This window comes from Somniosus microcephalus, chromosome 3 (assembly GCF_052327205.1).
Source record: "Somniosus microcephalus isolate GS21.2 chromosome 3, FLI_Smic_1.0, whole genome shotgun sequence".
NCBI lineage: Eukaryota > Metazoa > Chordata > Chondrichthyes > Squaliformes > Somniosidae > Somniosus > Somniosus microcephalus.
In genome coordinates this window covers 228,388,659-228,415,836 of record NC_140989.1, presented here as the reverse complement: position 1 = coordinate 228,415,836, position 27,178 = coordinate 228,388,659, and the positions used below count along the sequence as shown (strand labels likewise).

Sequence of the window (27,178 nt, the reverse complement as noted above, 5' to 3'; positions counted from 1 at the left end):
ACCAGGACCTCAAATCCGCCACCAAGCTCATGGTCTACAGAGCAGCAGTGATACCCGCCTTCCTGTATGCCGCAGAGACATGGACCATGTACAGCAGACCCCTTAAAGCACTGGAGAGGTACCATCAACGGTGCCTCTGCAAGATCCTGCAAATCCATTGGCAGGATAGGCGCACCAATGTCAGTGTTCTCGCTCAGGCCAACATCCCCAGCATCGAAGCTTTGACCACGCTCAATCAGCTCCGATGGGCGGGCCATGTCGTCCGCATGCCCAATACGAGACACCCAAAACAAGCGCTCTACTCGGAGCTCCGACACAGCAGGAGAGCCCCAGGTGGGCAGAGGAAACGCTTCAAGGATGCCCTCAAAGCCTCCTTGAGAAAGTGCAACATCCCCACCGACACCTGGGAATCCCTGGCCCAAGACCGCACAAAGTGGAGGTGAAGCATCCGGGAAGGTGCCGAACACCTCGAGTCTCTTCGCCGGGAGCAAGCAGAAGCCAAGTGCAAGGAGCGCACGTCAACCCAAGTACCCCACCCACCTGCCCCTTCAACCACCGTCTGCCCCACCTGTGACAAAGACTGTAGGCCCCGCATTGGACTCATCAATCACCTGAGAACTCATTTTTAATGTGGAAGCAAGTCATCCTCGGTTGAGAAGAAGGGGGACAAGGCTACATTCAACCACTCATGTTGTAAATCTGCATTGAGAATACCAAAGATGTGCACTCCAGCCAGCAAGTCTGAAGGAAATCGGTTTGTGCTCCTTCAACATGATAAATCAAAATAATAGAATCTATGTGCCAGACAGACTTCTACAGAGAGGAATTAAGAATCATTTCCCAGCACAAATTAAATTCAAAAATGACTTCGAACAGAAAAATTCCATGAGGTTGAAGCACTGTTTCGTTATCATGTCTCGTTAGATATGATTGTTGAATTTTTAGCGCCTGCCAATGAAAGCAGTGCTATCCACACTACCATACACACAAAGAACCTCCCAGTGCAAAATGCCATTGGTTCAGGAGGATGGTATACAGCTTCAAGAAGTATAATTTAAACCCCAAAGAGGGAAGTGAGTAGAGTAAGATTTTCAAACCATTTTCACACCTTCCCAATCACTCCGCTCCTCTAACTCTGGCCTTCTGTGCCTGCCACCTCCCTTTCGTCCCACTAGTAGTGACAAAGTCTTTCGTCGCCTCAGTCCTACTCCATGCCAGTAGCACACCAGCCAGTGCATTTACCATTGAGCCATCTGGGGAGCTTTACTGAAGACATTCGAATGTACAGACTTCCAAGATGATGTGGGATCCAGGTCTCCAGAGGGAATACCAGATAATAAAAGTCTTACATTTTCATGACATGGTTATAACCTTTATCGATGAACGTTTCCTGGAAGCTAAAGTGTCCACTACACAAAGAAGCACCGCATAACTGCCCCTAGTTATTCAAGTGCACAAGTACAGTCCTGTGATCTGTCTTCAAGTGAGGCATTCTAATTATATCAGGAAAGCATCACCACAATAAAGCACTCCAACATGTGGACAAAAAAACGAATGCGCAGAACTGAACTACCACAGTGGAAACTCCCACCAGAACTTCATCACCCAAGTTCCTATATGAAGGGCAAAAGGGAAACTGCAGTCTAATCCTGATAATTACAAGTTGCTTACATAGAGTTACTTGATCACTGGAATTTAGTCTGGCCAAGCACAATTTGGATTTTTCAAGAGCAGACATCAATATTTTTGTATGACAATACTGCTACATAAGAGCAATGGCTGGAGGATTCTTTGATTCTACACATTATGTAAATAGGAATCTCTATAATTTAGCACGGGGTGGGGGGGATATAGAGAGAGAGAATCAGAGAAAGTTATATAGGTACTTTCCAACAATTAACGAGGTTGAGGCTTAAATTCTAAAAAAAAATACACTGAAAAGAAATGATTTCTTAAAACCAATTTTTTTTGAAGCGAATACACACACAGACCTTTTCTCAATGTTATTTTCCTATCTAAAACTGACTTTGAAGCAGTTTCTGCCTCACTTGGTCTATGGGGAATGTTCTGAGGTGAGAAATAATTCACATTAATTTACCTTGCAAGTCAGCTACATAAAGGATACAATAGAATTCTTTTTTGAACAAAACAAATCTTTGAGGTTGGAATAGGGCAGTCTGTGAGTGGACCTGTGGCTTTGTATGTTGGCACAAGGCGTGATCGGAGCAATGCTCCCAACAATGATTCATGCAGTGTGATCCCAAACTTCACCATGCTACCGAGGAGTTGGTAAGCAAAGGCGGTGCATTTCCTTACAGAGAAGGCGAATGCCATCAGCAACATTACAGAGCAGCACTGTCACAGCGCTGAGTGTAGGTTGCCTGCCAGTCTCTCACTGGAGTCTGTGGTAGAAGAGGAGGGCATCTTTGTTTACATAGGATATATAGCACAGAAACAGGCCATTCAGTCCAAGCCGGAGTTTAGGCTCCACTTGAGCCTCATCCCGTATTTCCTCATCTAAATCTATCAGCACAACCCTCTATTCCCTTCTCCCTCATATGCTTATCCAGCCTCCCCTTAAGTACATCTATACTATTCACTTCAACCACTCCCTGTAGTAGCAAGTCCCAAAATCTCACCACTCTCTGGGTAAAGTTGTTCCTTCTGAATTCCCAATTTGATTTCTTGAGGTTGAGGTTGAAGTTTGAATCTTGTTCCTAGACCACTCAAATCTCTCTCACTTGGAGAGAAACTTCTCCACTCTGGTTTGGAAATGCCACCTACTCAGGTATATCCCGTCTTAAAATAAACACAGCATCATTTCTTCAATTGAGTTTGCTTTTCCGTCAAATAAATCTCACTCCTCACAACGGCGATGCAGTGTCCCCATGGTCATCATTCCAAAAAAGGACATCCTTTAAGCAGTGTAGAGAAATGCTGGACTCTGCCAATACAAGACATTCACTGGAAAGTTTCCCTCCTCATAGTAACAAAGCAATGTGACAACGACAGCTAGCTGCAGGAGTAGGTTCTGACACTACAGGAAAAAGCAGCTTTCTAAAAGGCACAGGTAAAGAAAGTCATGTACCATCCCAGCTGGATTCAAAAGCAGTAAATTATTAGTTCTGACGAAGGGTCCTCGGCCCGAAACATTGACTATTTCTCTCTCCTCGATGTTGCCTGACCTGCTGCATGTTTCCAGCATTTTCTGTTGTTATTTCAGATTTCCAGCATCCGCAGTATTTTGTTATGGTATAGTAAATTATGTGTTCGTCTTCCTTTTAATTTGGAGCCAAGTTGAACGTAAAGTCTTCAGGGACGAAAGGGGCAGAATAAAACCGTTCAGCTTCTAAATGATCCCATTGTCCTGAATTTGGGCTGCGACAAACAGGCTTCAGATCCCAGAGTTAGGTCAGTTTTCAGATCAGCCAGGAGGTGGCAGTCTTAACTGAGGAGCTGGAAACTAAGCTGCCCTTGCGACCTACTATGCATTTCACTTCACCAACCACAAGAGGGCACCCAAAAAAAGACACTGCAGCAATCAGGGTGTGAATACAATTCGCAGAGACCCCCAGTCAACCAGCGCAACCCAAGTGTTGCAATCCATTTAACTCACCCAGTTTACTGCTTCCATCCTGCTGATAGTCTGGGAATTGTCCCTCGGATGGAACGCTGACTGTGCGCCGCAGCATTCGGCCTTTTGAGGACTCCACCTGCTGGTCCTGCAACATGTCGACATTCACCTGCGTGAACATGAGAATGGGTCAAATTCACAACTTCATCAACATCAAGCAAAATTCACATCAGCTCCATGATTATTAGAAACTTGAGGCACCTTTTTCTTTGTATTAAAACTGCTGGACGCGAGAGAAAAAGCGACATTTTAACTGCTACAACCCAATTTGCATAAACTCTCCAAAATCAACCTCCCACACAAATGGGCCTAGCACGTGCAACCAGTGTGATTTACGTTCAAATACTGAAGACCTGAAAATGGAGGGCTCAGATCCATGGTATCGCCTCTATAAAGCAGAGCAATCAATTCCTTCACTTTTCGCATCATGTCGGCACTTCTGACTTTGATGAGCCACAATCCTGTACAGATTCACATTTAGATTTCAAATAGTCTAATTCTTAATCGCAAAGGTGGGTCTCAGTGACTAACCTCGCCCACCTCCCCCATTATCTCTACACTTACAATGCAAGATACTTCAAACCATTGGGGCAGCACAGACAAAACAGAGCAAAGTAAAGGGACAGCAAAAATCATTCAAATTCAGTTTCTTTTCAGCAGTATGCAAGAGTGAAATGGGTTTTCACAAACAGACGCCTCTACACTGTCTGGTGATTGTCAAATCTATCACCTAGGGCATTTACTCAATTCGTCATTGAACCATAAAAGCTTACAGCATAGAGGAAGGCGATTTGGCATATCATCTCTGTGCAGGCTCCTGCCCCCAAATAATTATATATACAGACAGCCACATATGCATGTGTCCTTCATGCCTGCATAGGTGCGTGTGTCAGTATTTGTCCTATTATTGTTTTACTTTCATCCAAAGTACTCTTCGAACATAAGAACATAAGAACATAAGAAATAGTAGCAGGAGTAGGCCAATCGGCCCCTCGAGCCTGCTCCGCCATTCAATAAGATCATGGCTGATCTGATCCTAACCGCCAATCCACTATCACAGAACCATCTCCTGCATCTAACAGAATTAGACACACGAAATAGGAGCAGGATCAGGCTACACGGCCCCTGGGCCCGCTCCGCTACCCACAGGGCCATGACCGATCCGAACCTAGACTCATGTCCAAATTCCTGCCCGCTCCCCGTAACCCTTAATTCCCTTTACTTCTAGGAAACTGTCTATTTCTGTTTTAAATTTATGTAATGATGTAGCTTCTACAGCTTTTTGGGGCAGCATATTCCATGGACCTACCACCCTCTGAGTGAAGTAGTTCCTCCTCATCTCAGTTTTGAAAGAGCAGCCCCTTATTCTAAGACTATGCCCCCTAGTTCTAGTTTCACCCATCATCGGGAACATCTTCCCTGCATCCACCCGATCCAACCCCTTCACAATCTTATATGTTTCAATAAGATCGCCTCTCATTCTTCTGAACTCCAATGAGTAGAGTCCCAATCTACTCAACCTCTCCTCATATGTCCATCCCCTCATCCCCGGGATTAACCGAGTGAACCTTCTTTGTACTGACTCGAGAGCAAGTATGTCCTTTCTTAAGTATGCACACCAAAACTGTACGCAGTATTCCAGGTGCGGTCTCACCAATACCTTGTACAACTGAAGCAATACCTCCCTATTTTTATATTCTATCCCCCTAGCAATGAAAGCCAACATTCCATTGGCCTTCTTAATCACTTGCTGCACCTACATACTAACCTTTTGAGTTTCGTGCACCAGGACCCCCAGATCCCTTTGTACTTCAGTACTTTCCAGTTTCTTGCCATTAAGATAATAACTTGCTCTACGATTTTTCCTGCCAAAGTGCATAACCTCACACTTTCCAGTATTGTATTCCATCTGCCAAATCTCTGCCCACTTACTTAGCCTGTCTATGTCCCCTTGAAGGTTTTTTATGTCCTCCTCACTCACTACTTTCCCCCCCATCTTAGTATCATCTGCAAACTTTGATATGTTACACTCGGTCCCCTCCTCCAAATCGTTAATATAGATTGTAAAGAGTTGGGGACCCAGCACTGACCCCTGCGGAACACCACTAGTTACTGATTGCCAGTTACTGATTGCCAGTCTGAGAATGAACCATTTATCCCAACTCTCTGCCTTCTGTTAGATAGCCAATCCTCTATCCATGCCAGAATATTACCCCCAATCCCGTGATTTTTTATCTTAAGCAATAATCTTGTGTGGCACCTTGTCAAATGCCTTTTGGAAGTCTAAATACACTACGTCCACTGGTTCCCCTTTATCCACCCTATATGTTACTTCCTCAAAGAACTCCAGCAAATTTGTCAAACATGACTTCCCCTTCATAAAACCATGCTGACTTTGTCCTATTAAATTATGATTATCCAAATGTCCTGTTACTGTCTCCTTAATAATGGACTCCAAAATTTTACCTACCACAGATGTTAGGCTAACCGGTCTATAGTTTCCAGCCTTCTGTCTACTGCCCTTTTTAAATAAGGGTGTTACATTAGCAGTTTTCCAGTCTGCCGGGACCATTGCCGAGTCCAGGGAGTTTTGGAAAATTATTACCAATGCATCCACAATCCCTACCGCCACTTCCCTCAAGACCCTAGGATGTAAGCCATCAGGTCCAGGTGATTTATCCGCCTTGAGTCCCATTATTTTACCGAGTACCACTTCCTTAGTGATTTTGATCGTGTTTAGCTCCTCCCCCCCTTTAGCCCCCTGTTTGTCCAGTGTTGGGATATTCTTAGTGTCTTCTACTGTAAAGACTGATGTAAAATATTCATTCAGTGTTTTTGCCATCTCCATATTTCCCACCATTAATTTCCCGGTCTCATCCTCTAAGGGACCAACATTAACTTTAGCCACCCTTTTTCTTTTTATATAAATATAAAAACTCTTACTATCTGTTTTTATATTTTTTGCTAATTTACTTTCATAATCTATCTTCCCTTTCTTAATCAATCTTTTTGTTATTTTTTGCTGTCTTTTAAAGTTTTCCCAATCCTCTATCCTCCCACTAGATTTGGCTACCTTATATGCCCTTATTTTTAGTCGAATACTATTCTTAATTTCTTTACTTAGCCACGGATGGCTGTCTTTTCTTTTACACCCTTTTCTTCTCAGTGGAATATATACTTTTTGGAAGTTGTAAAATAACTCCTTAAATGTACACCACTGATCATGTATCGTCTTACCCTTTAATCTATTTTCCCAGTCCACTCTACTCAATTCCGCTCTCATACCTTCATAGTCTCCTTTATTCAAGCTTAGCACGCTTGTTTGAGATCCAACCTTCTCACCCTCTAATTGAATATGGAATTCAACCATGTTATGGTCACTCATTCCAAGGGGATCCTTTACTAGGACATTTTTAATTAATCCTGTCTCGTTACACAGGACCAGATCTAAGGTTGCCTGCCCCCTGGTCGGTTCAGTTACATACTGCTCAAGAAACCCATCCCTCATACACTCAATGAACTCATCCTCAAGGCAGCCCTGCCCAATTTGATTTGTCCAATTAATATGATAGTTAAAATCCCCCATAATTATAGATGTTCCCTTATTACAAGCCTCAACTATTTCCTGATTGATACTCCGTCCAACAGAGTTGCCACAGTTCGGAGGCCTATAGACTACGCCCACTAGTGTTTTTTTCCCATTATTCCTTACCTCCACCCAAACTGTTTCATTGTCCTGATCTTTTGACCCAATATCATTTCTCTGTATTACAGTGATACCTTCCTTTATTAACATAGCCACCCCACCTGTCTGTCCTTCCTGATCGTTAAATAACCTGGTATGTTTAATTCCCAGGCATTGTCACCCTGCAGCCATGTTTCTGTAATGGCCACAAGATCATACCCATATGTAGTTATTTGTGCCATTAACTCATCTATTTTGTTACGAATGCTACGTGCATTCAGATAGAGAACTTTCAAAGATGTTTTGTGACACTTAGTTCCTGCTTTTGCCCTTTTTATTACTTTACCTTTTACTCCATACCTTCTGCCGCTTCCTGACATGCTCTGGTTTTTAATTTCCCCACTGCTACCTAAGTCTATGACCTTCTCTGTTGTCATTTGTATTATTTGCTCTCTAGGAACCTCCCCCCAACTAGTTAGTTTAAAGCCCTCTCTACAGCCCTAGTTATATGATCCGCCAGGACTCTAATCCCAGCACTGGCCAAGTGAAGCCCGTCCCAACGGAACAGCTCCCTCCTGCCCCAGTACTGGTGCCAGTGTCCCAGGAAGCAAAACCCATTTCTCCCACACCAGTCTTTGAGCCACGCATTTAAATCTCTAATTTTATTTGTCCTAGCCAAACTCGCTCGTGGCTCAGGTAATAATCCAGAGATTATTACCCTTGTGGTTCTGCTTTTTAATTTGGCCCCTAGCTGCTCAAACTCCCTCAGCAGAACCTCCTTCCTTGTCCTATCTATGTCGTTGGTACCAACATGGACCACGACAACTGGATCCTCCCCCTCCCACTCCAAGTTTCTCTCCAGTCCAGAGGAGATGTCCTTAACCCTGGCACCGGGCAGGCAACACAGCCTTCGGGACTCTCGCTCTCGGCTGCAGAGAACTCTATCTATCCCTCTAACGATACTATCCCCTACCACTACAACATTTCTTTTAACTCCCCCCACTTGAATGGCCCCCCGCTCCACGGTGCTGTGGCCAGGTTGCTCATCCTCCCCGCAGTCCCTGTTCCCATCCTCACAGGGAGTAAGAGCCTCGAACCTGTTGGACAAGTGCAAGGGCTGCGGCTCCTCCAACACTACCTCCTGGATCCCCGTACCTGCCTCCCTTCTAGTCACACCATCCTGACCCTGGCCACGGACTACATCTGAATTAATTAATCTAATTGGTGTGACTACATCCTGATACACAGAGTCCAGGTAACTCTCCCCCTCCCTGATGTGTCTCAGTATTTGAAGCTCGGACTCTTGCAATATTTTCTCATCTCCCTGGCTACCTTTAAAACACACACCATCATCTCTGCATCCACACAACAGCAGCCGAAACAGCCATTACAGCAGGCTCATTCCATTGCAAAATAACTCACCTTCGTTTCCTTGAAAGAAAACACAGCGGAATGAAACCCACCTATAGCTACCTCACCATTACGGTCATTCAATCAAGTATTGAAAGGGCTAACAGGAGAAAGCTGGTGGAGTGGGAGGATATGAAATCCCTGCCAATCCCCAGGCTCCACATGTCATGCACAAACTATGGCTGAGAGGGTGGAGTTGACACGATCCTACACTTCTATCAACTCTGCTCTGAGCCAGTCATTAGATGGGCAAAACAGTGGCCTGCTGACAATTCTCATGCTAGACTTTCCCTTTGACCACAACAGTTCAGGGGAAATCTTAGATATAACCCATACAATCAACTCTCAATGGCATCATGGTGAGGGCTGTTATTGCTGGGAAAATGAAGTTGCCATTTTCACCCACTGTCAGCATCAAGGAATTGCAGGTCAGATACAAAGTAAAGCTCTTCTGTCTTAACCCATCTCATTTAGCTCAGAAAACCATTCCTTACTGCTCTCGTCTGAGCAACATTCAAAGCCAATCTCAGAGGTGAGAGGACAATATGCCGACTACAACACCTAATCTCCTGAATAGTTTTTAAACTGAGGTCGCAATTTCAATAGATTATTATTGAGGCATGTACAGCAGGATAATTGCCATTTAGTAAGCATTACACATTTTGTTGCAGCATTCAATTTGCTAATCTTAGGCTAGAGTCCAATTTGCTAATGTAATCGCACTGTGCAAAAAAGGCATAGTTAAATGTCAACACCTCAACTGGACCCAGCTTGCTTCCCACTCTTATGCACGGTGGCATAGTGGTTAGCACTGTTGCCTCACAGCGCCAGGGACCCGGGTTCGAATCCGGCCTCGGGTGACTGTCTGTGTGGAGTTTGCACATTCTCCCCGTGTTTGCGTGGGTTTCCTCCGGGTGCTCCGGTTTCCTCCCACAGTCCAAAGATGTGCGGGTTAGGTTGATTGGCTATGATAAATTGACCCTTAGTGTTAGGGGGATTGGGTGCGTGGGGTTATGGGGATAGGGTGGGATATGTGTTGATGTAGGGGTTATGGGGATCGGGTGGGGTAAGTGTCGGTGCGGGCTCGATGGGCCGAGATGGCCTCTGTCTGCACTGTGGGGTTTCTGTGATTCTGTGAAAACTTCAAATCCCAGTGCATATGGGCAGGTACCCAAGCTTGTGCACATGCAGCAGTATCAAATTTTGAGTGAAACAAAATCAAGCCACACAGTATGTGCAGCTTGCTCCCTCCAATTGTCACTCCTGCACTCGACTTGGTTGCCAATGCAAGCCGATGAACCCAGGAAGGGGTGTCAGAATCACCAACAAGAGTGAATTCAGTCACATTTCCAGAGTCACCCCTGCATATTATACTGGCTGGAATATATAGAATCATAGAAACTTACAGCACAGCAGGAAGCCATTCGGCCCGTCGTGCCTGTTTGAAAGAGCAGTCGTGCTTAGTCCCACATCCCCGCTTTTTGTCCGTAACCCTGTAAATTCCTCGTCCACAAGTACCTGTCCAACTCCCTTTTAAAGTTATTTACGGAATTAGCTTCCGTCACCTTTTCAGCTAGAATGTTTCAGATCCCGACAACTCAGTGAAAAAAATTCTCCTCACCTCCCCTCCAGATCTTTTTCCAATGATTTTAAATCTATGACCCCTGGTTCTTGACCCACTCACTAGAAGGAATAGTTTTTCTGTATCTCCTCTATCAAAACCTCTCATCATCTTGAAAACCTCTATTAGGTCACCTCTTAACCTCTGTGTTCCAAGGAGAACAGTCCTAACTTTTCCAACCTCGCCTCATAACTGTAGTCCCTCATCCCTGGTAACTTCCTGGTAAACCTGCTCTGTACCCTTTCTAATGCCTTTACATATTTCCTGAAGTGTGGTGCCCAGAATTGTCCACAACACTCCAGCTGAGGCCTAACCAGTGATTTATAAAATTCAAGCATGACTTCTTTGCTTTTATATTCTATTCACGCTATGTAAACACCTTATCAACTGGCCCTGCCAACTTTAAGGATTTGTGTATATGGAGAACAAGGTCTCCCTGATCATCTGCACTTTTCAAAATCATGCCATTTATAGTATACTGTTTTTCCATATTAGTCGTCCTAAAGTGCATCGCTTCCCACTTCTCTGCATTGAACTCCATCTGCCATGTTTCTGCCCATTTCACCATCCTGTCTATGTCATCCTGAAGCCTATAACTATCCTCATCACTATCGACAATTTTGCCAAGTTTTGTATCATCTGCAAACTTTATAATGCTGCTCCCTACACCGGAGTCTAGGTCATTTATAAAAGTTGAAAAGAGTAATGGACCCAAAACTGACTTGGGGAAAACCACTACACGCCACCTCCCAGTCTGAAAATCATCCATCCATCACCACCATTTGCGTCCAATCACTGAGCCAATTTTGTATTGATACCACCACTTTCCCCTTAATTCCATGGGCTTCCATCTTCTTTAGTCTCCTGTGTGGCACTTTGTCGAATGCCTTCCGAAAGTCCACATGTACATCTACTGCACTACCTTGATCAACCTTCGGTTACCTCCTCAAGGAATTCAATCAGGTTAGTAAGATATGATATCTTTAACAAATCTACGCTGGCTCTCCTTGATTAACCCCTGCCATTCCAAATGAAAAAGTTTATTTTGTCCCTGAGAATGGTTTCCAATAACTTCCCCATCACTGATGTTAGGCTGACTGGCCTGTAGTTTCCTGGTTTATCCCTCTCCCCTTTCCTCAATAGCAGTATATTAGCAACCCTCCAGTCTTCCGGCACTACTCCTGTACCCAATGAAGACTGAACGATTGTGACCAATCCCTTGGTTATTTCTACCTTTACTTCTTTCAGCAACCTCGCTGCATTCCATCCAGACCAGGTGACTTCCCAACTTTCAGTACTGCTAATTTCTTCAGTACATCTTCTCGATTTATTGCTATCATGTCCTTAACCTCCCTCTCCTCTTAGTGCATCCTTCACATCATCTGCTTCCTTTGTGAAGACAGCGTGTATCCCAACATGAATATGCAGTTTTCTTTAGGGCCTGATATGAAGGACATGAGCACTGCTGTCCTTCAACCAACTGCCAATCCATGTTGCCACATTCACTAATACTGTGCAGTTAAATTTTTTCAACACCCTTCCTAGGCAGCATCTTAGCAAATGCCTTTTGAAAATCCATATATACAAAAACCACTGCATTTTCTTAATCAATAGACTCAAAACGCCATTAAATCTGTCAGACATGACTTGACTTTCACAAATTTCTGTGTCTGGCTCTCCTCAATTAACCCATGTCTTTTGAAGTGAATATTAATTTTTATCCTGTATCATGGCTTCTTGAAGCTTATCCACCACCCACATTAGGCTGACTGTTCTACAGTGACCTGATTTATCCCTTTCTCCCTTCTCGGAGAGGCATTAAATTTGCAACTCCTCCAGTTCTTGGAGACAAGTTCTCTATGCAAGGATGTTTCAACAACTGTGGTCAGAGTTTCTGCTATATCCTCCCCGACTTGCTTCAGCATTCCAGTTGTACATCATCAGAGCATGATGCCTTTTGCACGTAAAGTTTCAGCACTACTTCCTTATTTCTAAATTAGCCTATCTAATTGTTCCATCTCCTCTTCTACCCTTTAATTCACACTATCACACGCTTCTGTGAAAACCGAGGCCAAGTACTCGTTCAGTATCTTTGTTCTTTCATTCTCCATGGGATTCTTTTACCATCTCTAATCAGCCCTCGCCTTTCTCAAACTATTCTTTTACTTTTGATATGTTTATTAGCTGCTTTATCATTACCCTTTGTAACCTGCCAGTCTTCATTCATAACTCCTCTCAACATCCTAATATTTGTTGTCCTCCATTTCCTATACTTCACTCCATCTTTTGGTAGTAGAAGCCAGAGATTTGTCACACGCCTGCAATTCTTTCAATTTTAATTCAGCTAAATATTTAAGGAACTCCAGCTTTTGCTGCACCTCCGTTATGTCTTGTGGGAGAATGTGGAGTCTGTACCGTAAGCATTGCTTATGTAATGTTTCCCATTGTTAGTCCACTGTTTTTTCTATCAATGCCAGGTAAAAGGAGATAAAAATTACTAACAGGTGGGAAAAGGGAGCCAAAAAGGCCCCCATGAAAAAGATCTGAACAGCCAAACTCAATTTTGTGGATACAGTAACTCCATCATCTCAACAGAGAATCTTCATCCAATATTCAGTTCAGCTCCTTAGGCACATTTATACTCCCGTGCTACATATTAAACATTTCCTTCACGAATTTTCTAGAGATTAAGAATGTATATGGAAAAGAAATACACCAATTTTCCAAAGACAAAATTAGACTTGACCAACCAAATTTCTTTCTGTCAATTGTATTACAATAGGTCTGCACGCTGTTGAAAGTATTCTGAGTTGTCCTCATATTCTTCGTTAATACTTCTCTACCTGTACTCTTGTTGTCGCAAACAGTTTGTCACCTCCCTTTACAGGCTAGCAGCTTCAGAGACTGGCATGTTCATTTCAGGATGTATTCAAAAATACCAGCAGCCTGTTTCCACCCCTGCCACAGTACCGAAACGGCTCTTATCAAAGTCACAAATGACATCCTATGTGACTGTGACAAAGGTAAACTATCGCTCCTCGCCCTTCTCGACCTGTCTGCAGCCTTTGACACGGTTGACCACACCATCCTCCTCCAACAGCTCTCCACCATCATCCAGCTGGGTGGGACTGCACTCGCCTGGTTCCATTCTTATCTATCTAATCGTAGCCAGACAATCACCTGCAACGGCTTTGTTATGTCTGACATTGGTGATAGGTACTCGATTGCCTTGGCCTGAGCACATGGAGTTTGATAGTGCTGTTATCATTGTATTGTGTATAGGTATTCGATTGCTTGTGCCTGGAAGTGTGTGTGTGTGGCAGCCATTATAAAAGCAACATGAACTGAACTCTGCTGACGGTCTCTGGATTATCTTTGCAAACGCAACATTTGGCGACAAGGATGGCTGAAATCTCTCTTCCACCACCTCCTCCCTTCCTTGCACTACCCGGTGAGCCCCCGATCCCATGGGTTCGCTGGTTATAGTCCTTTGAAACCTACCTCATTGCTCTTGGACTAGAAAATGTGAGAACAGCACGGAAAAAGGCACTGTTATCCCATTGCTTGGGAGCGGAGGGCCAGCGTGTTCTTGGGACATTATGCACAGCAGACTCAATCCAAACATATGATGAGGCTGTGGCTCTGTTAAGCACACACTTCTCTGCCCCACAAAGTGCCCTCCTGCAGCGATTCATTTTTAGACAGCATCACCAACTCCTCGGCGAGCCAGTGCATCAATACATGGCTAATTTGAGGGGGTTAGCTAGCTCGTGCAAGTTCGGTGCATTACAAGGTGAGATGGTGCGTGATCAACTAATAGAGCACACAAACAACGTGAGAGTGCGTGAAAGGCTGTTACTCGAGTCCGACGATCTGTCGTTGTCACAGGCAGTCAACATTGCCTTTCAAGTGGAGTCTGCAGCTGAATGTGCAGCGAAACCAGCACACACACCCAGTGACAGCGCCCTCGGCCCCGACAGCTCTGACACGGTAATGCTCGCGCAACGGCAGCAGCACGCGCTACCGCGGCAACAGTGTGGAAACTGTGGATCTCGTTCACATGCTACCAGAGCGCAGAATTGCCCCACGCGCAGCCAAGCCTGTCGCAATTGTGGAAAACAAAATCACTTTGCCAAGGTCTGCCGCTCTGCCCCGGTTGCTACAAATGAACACTCTCAGTCCTCAAGCACTATAATTCACAACGTGAGCTCTGGGACAGTAGTGGCTTTCAAATCATGCACAATTAACCTGAATGATGTGTGCATCCCGCTGTTGTTGGATACCGGTGCCAGCGTCTCACTGCTGAATGTGGACACATTCAAACGCTTTTTCAGCTACCTGCCACTCTGCGCCCTCCACTACCCTTTGCGGGTATGGTCATTCGAAAATTGGACTAGTGGGCTCAGTCAACCTCACTGTACGCTATGGAACAAAAGTTTTGCCAGATTTTTGTTTTCATGTGGCACGCCAAGGAGCTAACCTGATGGGACTGGATCTTTTCACTGATCTGGGTTTTTCTCTCTTGGACACCGGCGGATCTACGATTCTGCACGTTGCCTCACCGTGACGCCAAACATGGCCAGCACTCTTCGAGGGTCTGGGCTGCCTGACTGCCTTCACCCACCAGCCCATGGTTGACTCCACCGTTACCCCGTCATTCAGCCACTGCGCCGCATCCCACTTGCTCTCCGTGACGGGGTCACAGCTGAACTAAAGCAGCTACTGGAAGCCGGCATCATCGAACCAGTTGATGCCTCCCCATGGGTCTCCAACCTGGTGGTCGCAACGAAAAAGTCAGGTGGTCTACGCGTCTGTGTCGATCTTCGAGCAGTGAATAAGGCCGTAATCCCTGACAAGTATCCACTGCCCACATCAGAGGAACTCACAGCGCAGTTCTATGGTTCCATCCTGTTCTAGAAACTGGACCTTCGACAGGGCTATCTACAGGTTCCCCTCCACCCCAGCAGCAGGGACCTCACTGCTTTTGTGACACATGCTGGCGTCTTTCGGTACACCAGGATGCCATTTGGACTTTGCTCTGCACCCAGCTGCTTCCAAAAGGTGATGACCTCAGTGCTCGCGGGCATTCCTGGGGTGGCCATCTACCTGGATGACATTGTTGTGCGTGGGCCCTCGACCTCCACTCACGACGAACGCCTTCACAGAGTTTTCACAGCTCTAGCAAAACACAAGCTCACACTGAATGGCGAAAAGTGTGTCTCTGCTTTTTCAGAGATCGAATTTGTGGGGTTTCGGTTGTCAGCTGACGGTGTATCCCCACTCCAGTCAAACGTGGATGCCATTCACAGCATCCCAGAACCCAGCTCTGCAGCACAGGTTGCCTCCTTCCTTGGCAGGACTGGGTACTACCTGAAGTTTTTGCCCCAGTACTCAGCCACCACAGCCCCACTGCGCCAGCTCCTGCGAAAGGATGAGCCCTGGGTGTGGTCACAAGCCTGTACAGAAGCTGTTCGCCTCCTCAAATCGCAGCTCACGTCGCCTCCAGTGTTGGCTCACTTTGACGTCGCCAGCACCACCCTCGTCACCTGCGACGCGTCCGCTGCAGCTGTGGGGGAGGTGTTATCGCAGATACAGAATGGAGTGGAGAAACCAATCGCCTTTGCCTTCCGAGCCCTTAGCCCCACCGAACAGAAGTACTCAGTAGGCGAGCGTGAGGCGCTGGCGTGCGTCTGGGCATGTGAGCGGTGGCACCTGTACACGTATGGCCGTGCCTTCACCCTGCGAACCGATCACCAGGCTCTCACTGCCCTGCTGTCGACATCCGGCACGGGCCACAGACCACTGCATCTACACCGCTGGTCTGACCGCCTCCGCCAATACAATTTCAGTCTCCAGTTCACACCAGGACGTGACAATGTTAGTGCAGATCTGCTCTCCCGCACTGTCTCTGCCCCAGCCCCACTCGTCGGGTCTGAACAAGTGGAACAGGATATCGTCCAGATGCTGCACACGCCTCTCCAAACCACAGTCTCTCTCCAGGAGCTCAAAGAGGCCTCTGAACAGGATCCGGCCCTCTCCCAGCTGTGCACCTTCATCAGAGATGGCTGGCCTCGCAAGGTGCCTGAGGAACTGTCTGCCTACTCCAGAGTTAAAGAGGAGCTCTCCTGCTGGAATGACTCCTGTGTTGCACGTGGGCTCTGCACTGTGGTCCCAAGTGCCCTTCGTGCGTGTGTTTTATCCATGGCACGAGGGCCACTTGGGCATAGTGAAGCTCAAACAACGATGCCGAGACCTAGTGTGGTGGCCGGGTATCGACAGGGAAATCGAGGCCCTGGTCAAGGACTGTGCAGCCTGCCTTGTAAGTGGCAAGACTGGCCACCAAGCTCCCCCACCCCTGCAACCCCTTGCCTGGCCCCCTCAGCCCTGGGAGCACCTGCAGCTGGACGTCTGCGGGGAGATCCATGGTGTCCCCCATCATCAACGGTTCCTAGTGGTGACCTATGACCTGCACTCAAAATGGCCAGAGGTCACTGCCGTGGGCTCCATCACCTCTCGGGTCATCATTGATATCCTTGAGTCCCTCTTCTCCCGCTGGGGGCATCCAAAGGCCATCACCACAGACAATGGCCCCCAAATGGTCTCTTCGGAACTCTCCTCTTAACTTGAGAGCAAGGGCATCCGTCACATTTGCACAGCGTACTACCACCCCGAGTCAAATGGGGGGGTGGAGCGTTTTTAACCAGAAACTGAGAAATGGCCTCAGAGCACACCTATCCCAGGGGTGTGCGTTTGACAAGGCCCTCCTCCACACACTGCTGCACGACAGAGCCTCCCAGTATTCCACTACAGGGGTCTCACCCGCATCCCTCATGCTAGGCCGTGAGCTCATGCTGCCCCTTGGCAGGCTCCGCCCCTCGCTAGCTCAGAGCCCTGCTCCACCGGCTCAAGCCACAGTCGCTAGACAGCAGGAGAAGATGAAACTCCACTTCGACCAGTCGAAGAGGGCCAAGGCGCCCAACATCTCAGTCTCCGATTGGGTCAGAGTCCGCAGGCCTCACCGCAATAATAAGATGGCGTCATTCTGGTCCTCCCCTCTCCAAATCAGCCGCCAACTTGGACCAGCCACTTTCTGCCTCACTGACGGCTCTCGGTGGCATGCCAGCCGCCTTCGGAAGGTGCCAGCACCCCCTGATGCGGGATTATACGGACTTAACCCCCAAGCCTTGCCCCCAGAGTGGCGGGATGCACATGTGACTCAGCCAGCCAACCTCCAAGCAGATGTTGTGCCTCAGCCTGCTCCTGAGCAGTCCCCACTTCGGCCTGCTCTTCACCAGTCCACACCTCAGCCTGTTCGTACACGTTCTCGCCCTGGCCACCTACAGGACTTTGTCACTACATTTCATGTTTGAAATTCTGTGAGGGGGGAGGAAATGTTATGTCGGACATTGGTGATAGGTACTCGATTGCCTTGGCCTGAGCACATGGAGTTTGATAGTGCTGTTATCATTGTATTGTGTATAGGTATTCGATTGCTTGTGCCTGGAAGTGTGTGTGTGTGGCAGCCATTATAAAAGCAACATGAACTGAACTCGACTGACGGTCTCTGGATTATCTTTGCAAACGCAACAGGCTTCTCTTCCCGCTCCCGCACTGTTAGCTCTGGTGTCCCCCAAGGATCTATCCTTGGCCCCCTCCTATTTCTCATCTACATGTTGCCCCTCGGCGACATCATCCAAAAACATAGCGTCAGTTTCCACAAGTACGCTGACGACACCCAGCCCTCCCTCACCACCACCTCTCTCGACACCTCCTGTCTCTAAATTGTCAGACTGCTTGTTCGACATCCAGTACTGGACAAGTAGAAATTTCCTCCAATTAAATATTGGAAAGACCGAAGCCATTGTCTTCAGATCCCGCCACAAACTCCATTCCTCAGCCACCAACTCCATTCTTCTCCCTGGCAACTGTCTGAGGCTGAACCAGACTGTTTGCAACCTCTGTGTCATATCTGACCCCAAGTTGAGCTCCCAACCAGATATCCGCGCCTATTTCCACCTCCAGAACATCGCCCCCGACTCCGTCCCTGTCTCAACTCAACTGCTGCTGAAATCCTCATCCACACCTTAGTTACCTCTAGACTAGACTATTCCAATGCACCCCTGGCCAGCCTCCCATGTTCTAACCTCCTTAAACTTGAGCTCATCCAAAACTCTGCTGCCCTTGTCCAAACTCGCACCAAGTCCCCTTCAGTCATCACCCCTGTGCTCGCTGACCTACACTGGCTCCCGATTAAGTAGCACCTCTATTTTAAAATTCTCATCCTGCTTTTCAAATCCCTCCGTGGCCTCGCTCCTCTCTATCTCTAATCTCCTCCAGCCCCACAACCTTCCGAGATAAATGTCTAATATGTGGCCTCTTGAGTATCGCCAATTTCAATCACTCCACCATTGGTGGCTGTGCCTTCAGCTGCCAAGACCACTCCGTCTCTCTACCTTTTTCCTCCTTTAAGACGTTCATTAAAACCTCTCTCTTTAACCAAGCCTTTGGTCATCTGTTCGAATATCTTATGTAGCTCGGTGTCAGATTTGGTTTTATTACGCTCCTGTGAAGCGCCTTGAGACGTTTTGCTGCGTTAAAGGCGCTATATAAATACTTGTTGCTCAGATAAGATGGAAATATTGGCTTTCTTCTGACTAGGAGTCAGTTTCAACTCAGATTTCCTTGGGCCATAAAGCACAAAAATGTCCCCAACTGGCACACAATCAGCAGCATCACTCTGAGGTTACAGAAAGGCTGCTGTGCCAAATGGACAAAACTCACACTGATGCCCATGGGACAGAACAAAGTGAGTTTTACTCTAAAGTTAAGTGAATGATAGCTGATCTGGAGGTGCTCAATCCACAGTGACGAACAAAATTAGCAAAATAAACTATCCCACTCCCCAGAACTGACATCTTTCATCTGGAGAAAAAACCTCCTCCCCAAAAGATGCAAACAAAGGCTGTACATGGTTGTAATTTTCCTGTACTGATACTCCACTATAAACCCCATCAGAGCACTTCAGACGGAGCTGCTCAGGTAAATACAGGAGGCATGGGGAGGGCTCATTATAAATTTGATGTAGTGTTCTGTTAGAACAAAAGTAGATTAATCTCAGAGTCTGACCTTCCTTCACACATCACCAGCAATATCAGCACCACTGTCAATCATCCATCATGAACTTTCTGCATATCTCACCCTCTGGTTTGGTTCCCCGATTAGAGGACTGGCTGGTTTGGTGATTAAGTTACATGCTGCATGCTCACTTTATGCAGAAATACGACCACCATCAATTTTGATAAGTTCCTACGCTGTGCATTAGTGGAAACTGTCTATTAACGTGCAGACATTCTGCAGAACAGCGAGGAGAATTCTATCATCTAATTTTATTTCTCACTGACTGTCACAGATAACAATAGCTATCTACCAAATACTCAACTCAAATTCCTTAGCCGATTAATGACTGCAACCAATTATATCCAAATTCACAACAACATATACACTGTCTAATGTTATTTGAAAAAGGATGTCAGGCTGTATCAGTGCACTAACTCAAAAAGGTCAAAATTGAATTTTAACACTCATGATGAAAGTAGATTGATTACTTCAGAAGTCCTATCTCAAAAAACAGACCCTTCATACAGCCAAACAAGGGCTCTTCAATTTGCAGTTCCTCTCCAATGACGTAATTCAATATGCGAATGCAGTTATCACTGCCACTGTATGGTCAATTTTACTGAGGTTGCACAGAATGGCCTTCTCCAACCATTCAAAGCACACTTCTGTTGTTCAAGTAGTGGAGTCCCAAAATAAACAATTTTCAGTTATATCAATAAATTACTTTTAAAACTCAGTTATTGTGAAGAAGAAGAAAGGAATTTTGACAGTAGCTTCAGCTCACGTCCTTGACGTGGTAAACTCTACACACGGGTAATCCCGAATACCCAACTCAATTAAAGGGCCAGAAGCTGTCCAACACCACACTCTGTCTGGCTCCACCTCAATCAAGAACTAGGATCCGATCCCACCTTAATGTCTCTTCTTTCATCCCCTCCCCCATTTCCCAGCCCCCAAACTGCCTTTTAATCTGTTTTATTTCCTGCCTTTTTTTCCTCAGTTCTGAAGAAGGGTTTCGACCTGAAACATTGACTCTATTTCTCTCTCCACAGATGTTGCCTGGCCTGCTGAGTTTTTCCAGCGTCTTCTGTTGTTATTTCCTATCCCACCTTGTCGAGTGCATTTTCTAGTGTCTGCCCCAAAAGGAAAGCTAGTACCCAGAAAGCTTATACTCCTCATCCTTTGAATATGAGACATATAAGAACATAAGAACATAAGAACATAAGAAATAGGAGCAGGAGTAGGCCAATCGGCCCCTCGAGCCTGCTCCACCATTCAATAAGATCATGGCTGATCTGATCCTAACCTCAAATCTTCTATCACTCTGCATCCACCCGAACCCATGTGATCTCCCGGGAGAGGCGAAAAACCAGATAAAGACCCAATGGCCAATTTGGGAGAAAAAAATCTGGGAAATTCCTCTCCGACCCATCTAGGCGATCGAAATTCTTCCAGGAGATCACTCTGTCCCTATATTTTCTACAGTACTTACCTTCTGTAAAGGCGATCTCCACCCCAGCCAGGAACAGGAATAAAACCATCTCCTGAAATCTAACAGAATTAGAACACAGTAGGAGCAGAACAAGGCTACACGGCCCCTGGGCCCACTCCACTACCCACAGGGCCATGACCATTCCGAACCTAGACTCATGTCCAATTTCCTGCCCGCTCCCCGTAACCCTTAATTCCCTTTACTTCTAGGAAACTATCTATTTCTGTTTTAAATTTATTTAATGATGTAGCTTCCACAGCTTTCTGGGGCAGCAAATTCCACAAACCTACCACCCTCTGAGTGAAGAAGTTTCTCCTCATCTCAGTTTTGAATGAGCAGCCCCTTATTTTAAGATTATGCCCCCTAGTTCTAGTTTCACCCATCATTGGGAACATCCTCACCGCATCCACCCGATCAAGCCCCTTCACAATCTTATATGTTTCAATAAGATCGCCTCTCATTCTTCTGAACTCCAATGAGTAGAGTCCCAATCTGCTCAACCTCTCCTCATATGACCACCCCCTCATCCCCGGGATTAACCGAGTGAACCTTCTTTGTACTGACTCGAGAGCAAGTATGTCTTTTCTTAAGTATGGACACCAAAACTGTATGCAGTATTCCAGGTGCGGCCTCACCAATACCTTGTACAACTGCAGCAATACCTCCCTGTTTTTATATTCCAACCCCCTAGCAATAAAAGCCAACATTCCATTGGCCTTCTTAATCACTTGCTGCACCTGCATACTAACCTTTTGAGTTTCGTGCACCAGGACCCCCAGATCCCTTTGTACTTCAGTACTTTCCAGTTTCTTGCCATTAAGATAATAACTTGCTCTACGATTTTTCCTGCCAAAGTGCATAACCTCACACTTTCCAGTATTGTATTCCATCTGCCAAATCTCTGCCCACTTACTTAGCCTGTCTATGTCCCTTTGCAGGTTTTTTATGTCCTCCTCACTCACTACTTTCCCTCCCATCTCAGTATCATCTGCAAACTTTGATATGTTACACTCGGTCCCCTCCTCCAAATCGTTAATATAGATTGTAAAGAGTTGGGGACCCAGCACTGACCCCTGCGGAACACCACTGGTTACTGATTGCCAGTCTGAGAATGAACCATTTATCCCAACTCTCTGCCTTCTGTTAGATAGCCAATCCTCTATCCATGCCAGAATATTACCCCCAATCCCGTGATTTTTTATCTTAAGCAATAATCTTTTGTGTGGCACCTTGTCAAATGCCTTTTGGAAGTCTAAATACACTACGTCCACTGGTTCACCTTTATCCACCCTATATGTTACTTCCTCAAAGAACTCCAGCAAATTTGTTAAACATGACTTCCCCTTCATGAAACCATGCTGAGTTTGCCCTATTAAATTATGTTTATCCAAATGTCCCGTTACTGTCTCCTTAATAATGGACTCTAACATTTTACCAACCACAGATGTTAGGCTAACAGGTCTATAGTTTCCAGCCTTCTGCCTACTACCCTTTTTAAATAAGGGTGTTACATTAGCAGTTTTCCAATCTGCCGGGACCTTTGCTGAGTCCAGTGAGTTTTGGAAAATTATTACCAATGCATCCACAATCCCTACCGCTACTTCCCTCAAGACCCTAGGATGCAAGCCATCAGGTCCAGGGGATTTATCCGCCTTGAGTCCCATTATTTTACCAAGTACCACTTCCTTAGTGATTTTAATTGTATTTAGTTCCTCCCCCCCTAGAGCCCCCTGTTTGTCCAGTGTTGGGATATTCTTAGTGTCCTCTACTGTAAAGACTGATACAAAATAATTGTTCAGTGTTTTTGCCATCTCCATGTTTCCCACCATTAATTTCCCGGTCTCATCCTCGAAGGGACCAACATTTACTTTAGCCACCCTTTTTCTTTTTATATAACTATAGAAACTTTTACTGTCTGTTTTCATATTTTTTGCTAATTTACTTTCATAATCTATCTTCCCTTTCTTAATCAATCTTTTTGTTATTTTCTGCTGTCTTTTAAAGACTTCCCAATCTTCCATCCTCCCACTAGATTTGGCTACCTTATATGCCCTTGTTTTTAGTCGGATACTATCCTTAATTACTTTACTTAGCCACGGATGGCTATCTTTTCTTTTACACCCTTTTTTCCTCAGTGGAATATATTTTTTTGGAAGTTGTAAAATAACTCCTTAAATGTACACCACTGGTCATGCACCGTCTTACCCTTTAATCTATTTTCCCAGTCCACTCTAATTAATTCCGCTCTCATACCTTCATAGTCTCCTTTATTCAAGCTCAGCACGCTTGTTTGAGATCCAACCTTCTCACCCTCTAATTGAATATGGAACTCAACCATGTTATGGTCACTCATTCCAAGGGGATCCTTTACTAGGACATTTTTAATTAATCCTGTCTCATTACACAGGACCAAATCTAAGGTTGCTTGCCCCCTGGTCGGTTCAGTTACATACTGCTCAAGAAACCCATCCCTAATACACTCAATGAACTCTTCCTCAAGGCTGCTCTGCCCAATTTGATTTGTCCAGTTAATATGATAATTAAAATCCCCCATATCATCATTCTTCCACATTAATGTAATGGTAGTTACGTTTATAACCAACTGCTGCAAAGCCAAAACATACAGCAACAGATGACTTCTGAATCCCAACATTTTCTGCGCTGTGGACAATTTTGTGGATGTAAGGCAAGGCACTTGAACCATGAGCTGGTCCAACACCAATCTACCCAGCTCCCCTCAAGTCTACAACATTCAGCAATACAAAGATACAGATAATCTGGAAATGATGCTCAGATACTTCTCCATTACTTACCAGGTTCAGAAGTCTGAATATGTATCAGCTCATCTAAACTCGTTAGCAACATCACTTGCTCAAACAACTGCAGCACTGGGTAATATATGGGGGCTGAATAAATGCTGCTACACAACTGGACATTGGCCACCCTCCATACAAGGAAGCTACTAGTCAAAAACACTTAAATGCTTGTGTTCCACTTGGACAATGTGGTCCATCAATACCATCACACACCAACTGCTCAGTCAAATCCCTTCAATTCAAGATCGTTTGAATGAGCCTTGGACAAGTTAAATAAAGGAAATCAGTTCTGAAGAAGGGTTTCGACCTGAAACGTTGACTCCGTTTCTCTCTCCACGGATGTTGCCTGGCCTGCTGAGTTTCTCCTGCGTGCTCTGTTGTTATTTTGGATTTCCAGCATTCGCAGTATTTTGCTATCGTATTAAATAAAGGAAAGTTCTGCATGAAAGGTTGCTGCTCAAGTTTAAGGCAGTTGATAACCTAGGTAAAACTTGCAGCTTGGTTGCAAGAGAGGAAGCAATGGGTGTGAATCAGGTTGAGATGATGTGCTGAATGCTGTGCCCCAGGGGTCAGTGCTGGGGACTCTACTGTTTATAATCTATATTAATGACCTGGACTCAGAAATGCAAAGCAAATTGGTCAAATTCGCATAAGATGCTAAACTAGTGGGTAGGGTATAATCAAGTCTCATGTGGCAGCCAGGAAACTACAGAGTAACCTGGACAAAACCTGCAACTGGGCAAATCAAGTGAAAATTACTAACATACTGGAAGAAAAAAAAAACTGGGGTACACACTCAAGGAATGGCATTGAACAAGCTGAGAGAAATCCAGGAGTAGTAGTAAACTCAACACTTAGCAGGTAAGGTTTGTGGAAAAGCAATCAACAAAGCAAAGAGAACGTGGTGCTGTATTTTGTTCAGCAGAACACTGAAAAGGTGGTAAAGGTGTGTGGTGCTCTGGTCAGACTACAGAATGAAAATCTACATTCAAGACTGGTCACCAAGGTACAAAAGAATGTCCAAGCTCTGGAAGTGGTGCACAATGGGCCATGAAGAAAAGCGAGAAAAAAACTGAGGGAAATTGGATTAAGTTATAATTCTTTCGGAGAACAAAGACAGAAGCAATGGGCCGAATAGCCCCCTTCTATGCTGTAAAATTCAGGACTCCAGAAACTCAAACCTCTCAGCCTTTCAAGGATTTGGAACTTTACAGGGGCATACAAGATACCAAATGGAACAGAAAAGGATTATTATTTTAAGTTAAACCAGGACAAGGGGACAGAAATACAAGTTAGTAAAAGGCAGATTCAGAATTGATGTTGGGAAGCATTTGTTCACACAAAGTAGTTAATACCTGGGGTAGGGATAGAGGGCAAAAAGCTCCAGAATCATTCAAGAGTTACTTAGATGCTGTGATGAGGGGATCATAGGTATCCATGGAAGGATCAGCAAGATGAGCTGAATCTGTACGTAGCTTGAGCAAACAAGTTGGACAATCAAGAATGTCTCCATCTGCTGTGACACCACTCCTGATCAAAGCTCGAACTGCATCTCAACGTGCATTTCCCCTTAGTTCTATACTGGTTCTTATCCACCCAACAGCTTAACCCATTTCACTCGCGACAATTACAGAAAAGATTTGAAAAAAATGTAAGTATTCCAGAGGGAAGAGTTTTGTTTGGGTGGGGGGGGGGGGGGGCAGAGGAGGGGGAAGAGAGGGGAAAAAAGGACAACTTTTTTTAAAATTCTTCATTAAACGCAATTTGCCATGTTCCACCAGATTTGACCTTTTCTGGAATAGTGTACATTGAAAGCTCGAGGCTCCCCCCCAGGCATCAAGTAAGGATATTTTCCTCATCTTCTGCCTATTGGCAATGCATACATAATGACGGTTACCAGTGTGACTCAATCTCACCTCCTCTTCCCTGTTCAGAAGAATCATCTGGCTGTCAGTCAGCATGCAATATTTCTGATCCCAGGCGGTTTCTGTGTATGGGGACTGGCCACATGACAGTCTGTGTGTTGGGGGGCCTTTCACATCTGCAAATGAAAAGACACAGAAAAAAAATCAAATACTAGTCTCTGAAAACTTCAAAAAAGCCAAATACAATCCACATTTCCAGCATTTTTACGAGTGTAACAATTTCCCCTCTGTTCCCTACCCGTTGAAAACACTTCTGCGCCTCTATTTTCAATCTCGTAGGCTTCAGAATATCAACCTTCAGCAAGGCAAGGGAGTGAGCTCCAAGGAGAGATGAGAGAAAGTCAAGTTTTACTGCTAAGAGAGGAGGTTAAGAGGGCACCTGATCAAGATGTATAAAATATTAAACTGTATGGACATTGCTGCAGGGTAAGTCAGGTCCATAGAACATTAATTCAAATTTGTGTAAAGTAACTGTAAAACCAAGTTGTTCGATTTTTTTTTAACTCAAAAGGTGATATATGTTTAGAATAAACTGCCAGGCAATGTAGTGCAGACAAGGACATCATGCAAGTTCAAAATTCAGCTGCTTGTTAGACTGGGAGAGTTTGAGACGAGAGGGACAAGCTTAATGGACAAATGGCCTTCTCCTTCATTGACCATCGTTACAGTCTTAACATGAAATGTTTTTTTTTTTTAATGGACATGTCTCCATATTTACCATTGATGATGCCTAGTAGGTCGTGAGTGTACTCATGATGAAATGGCATCCCTCCAAGTGTTATCAATAAGCTTAGTTAATAAAATATTATCAAAACACCACACAAAAATTGCACCTCAGCTATTATGCTTTACAGTTGTGTGGCATGCTTCATTCATGACCTAAAATTGCTACTCCAGTGACAGACCTATAACCACCTGTACACACTGGTGATATATAGCTTACAATACTCTGTCCAAATACAACCAAAGTTTCCAAGAAGAAAATGCATAGCAGCAATGTTAGGTGTCTCTTGACAGTTCAAGTGGACATTGCATTGCATGAAAATCTCACAGCCACATGGTAGCTCAATTACCCCCTTTACCAAATGAAGCACTTCACGACTGGGGCCAATTGAGCATCAACAGATCTCAACCACTGGAGATAATTGGGTCTGAATGTTGAAGGGTTGGATTCAAATCCCCACATTTCTAGCACGGGGGTCCCATGCTCTGTTGGAGATACTTCGCTGCCTCAAGTTAACAGATTAAAACCACTGGGTAAAGTAATTTTCAACAAACACTAATAAGACTTCACAATGATTGCTCAGCCTGGGAGAACAAAAGACAGTCTCTGAACTTAACAAGACAGCCAGAAGACTACACAGTCACCCACTGTGATCACCTGGACCTTTTGGCTAATTCTTTGTCATGTTGCAAACTATCAGTTCAAATGAGACTAAAAATAAAAACTGTGAGATCAGAGCAGTCTGAAATTTAAA

The 27,178-nt window shown here is 45.2% G+C and overlaps 1 protein-coding gene across 10 annotated transcripts in view; it reads right to left on the bottom strand.

The window, feature by feature from the left end:
• rasal2 (RAS protein activator like 2) overlaps positions 1-27,178 on the bottom strand; it is a 496,897-nt gene that overhangs the window by 253,922 nt on the left and 215,797 nt on the right. For all 10 annotated transcript variants that reach the window (XM_085982240.1, XM_085982244.1, XM_085982242.1 and 7 more), the window contains 2 exons: positions 25,692-25,816; positions 3,617-3,743 (listed from right to left, as the gene is read on the bottom strand). In XM_085982240.1, coding sequence (XP_085838366.1) covers positions 3,617-3,743; positions 25,692-25,816 — 252 coding nt within the window. The remainder of the gene's footprint in view (positions 1-3,616; positions 3,744-25,691; positions 25,817-27,178) is intronic.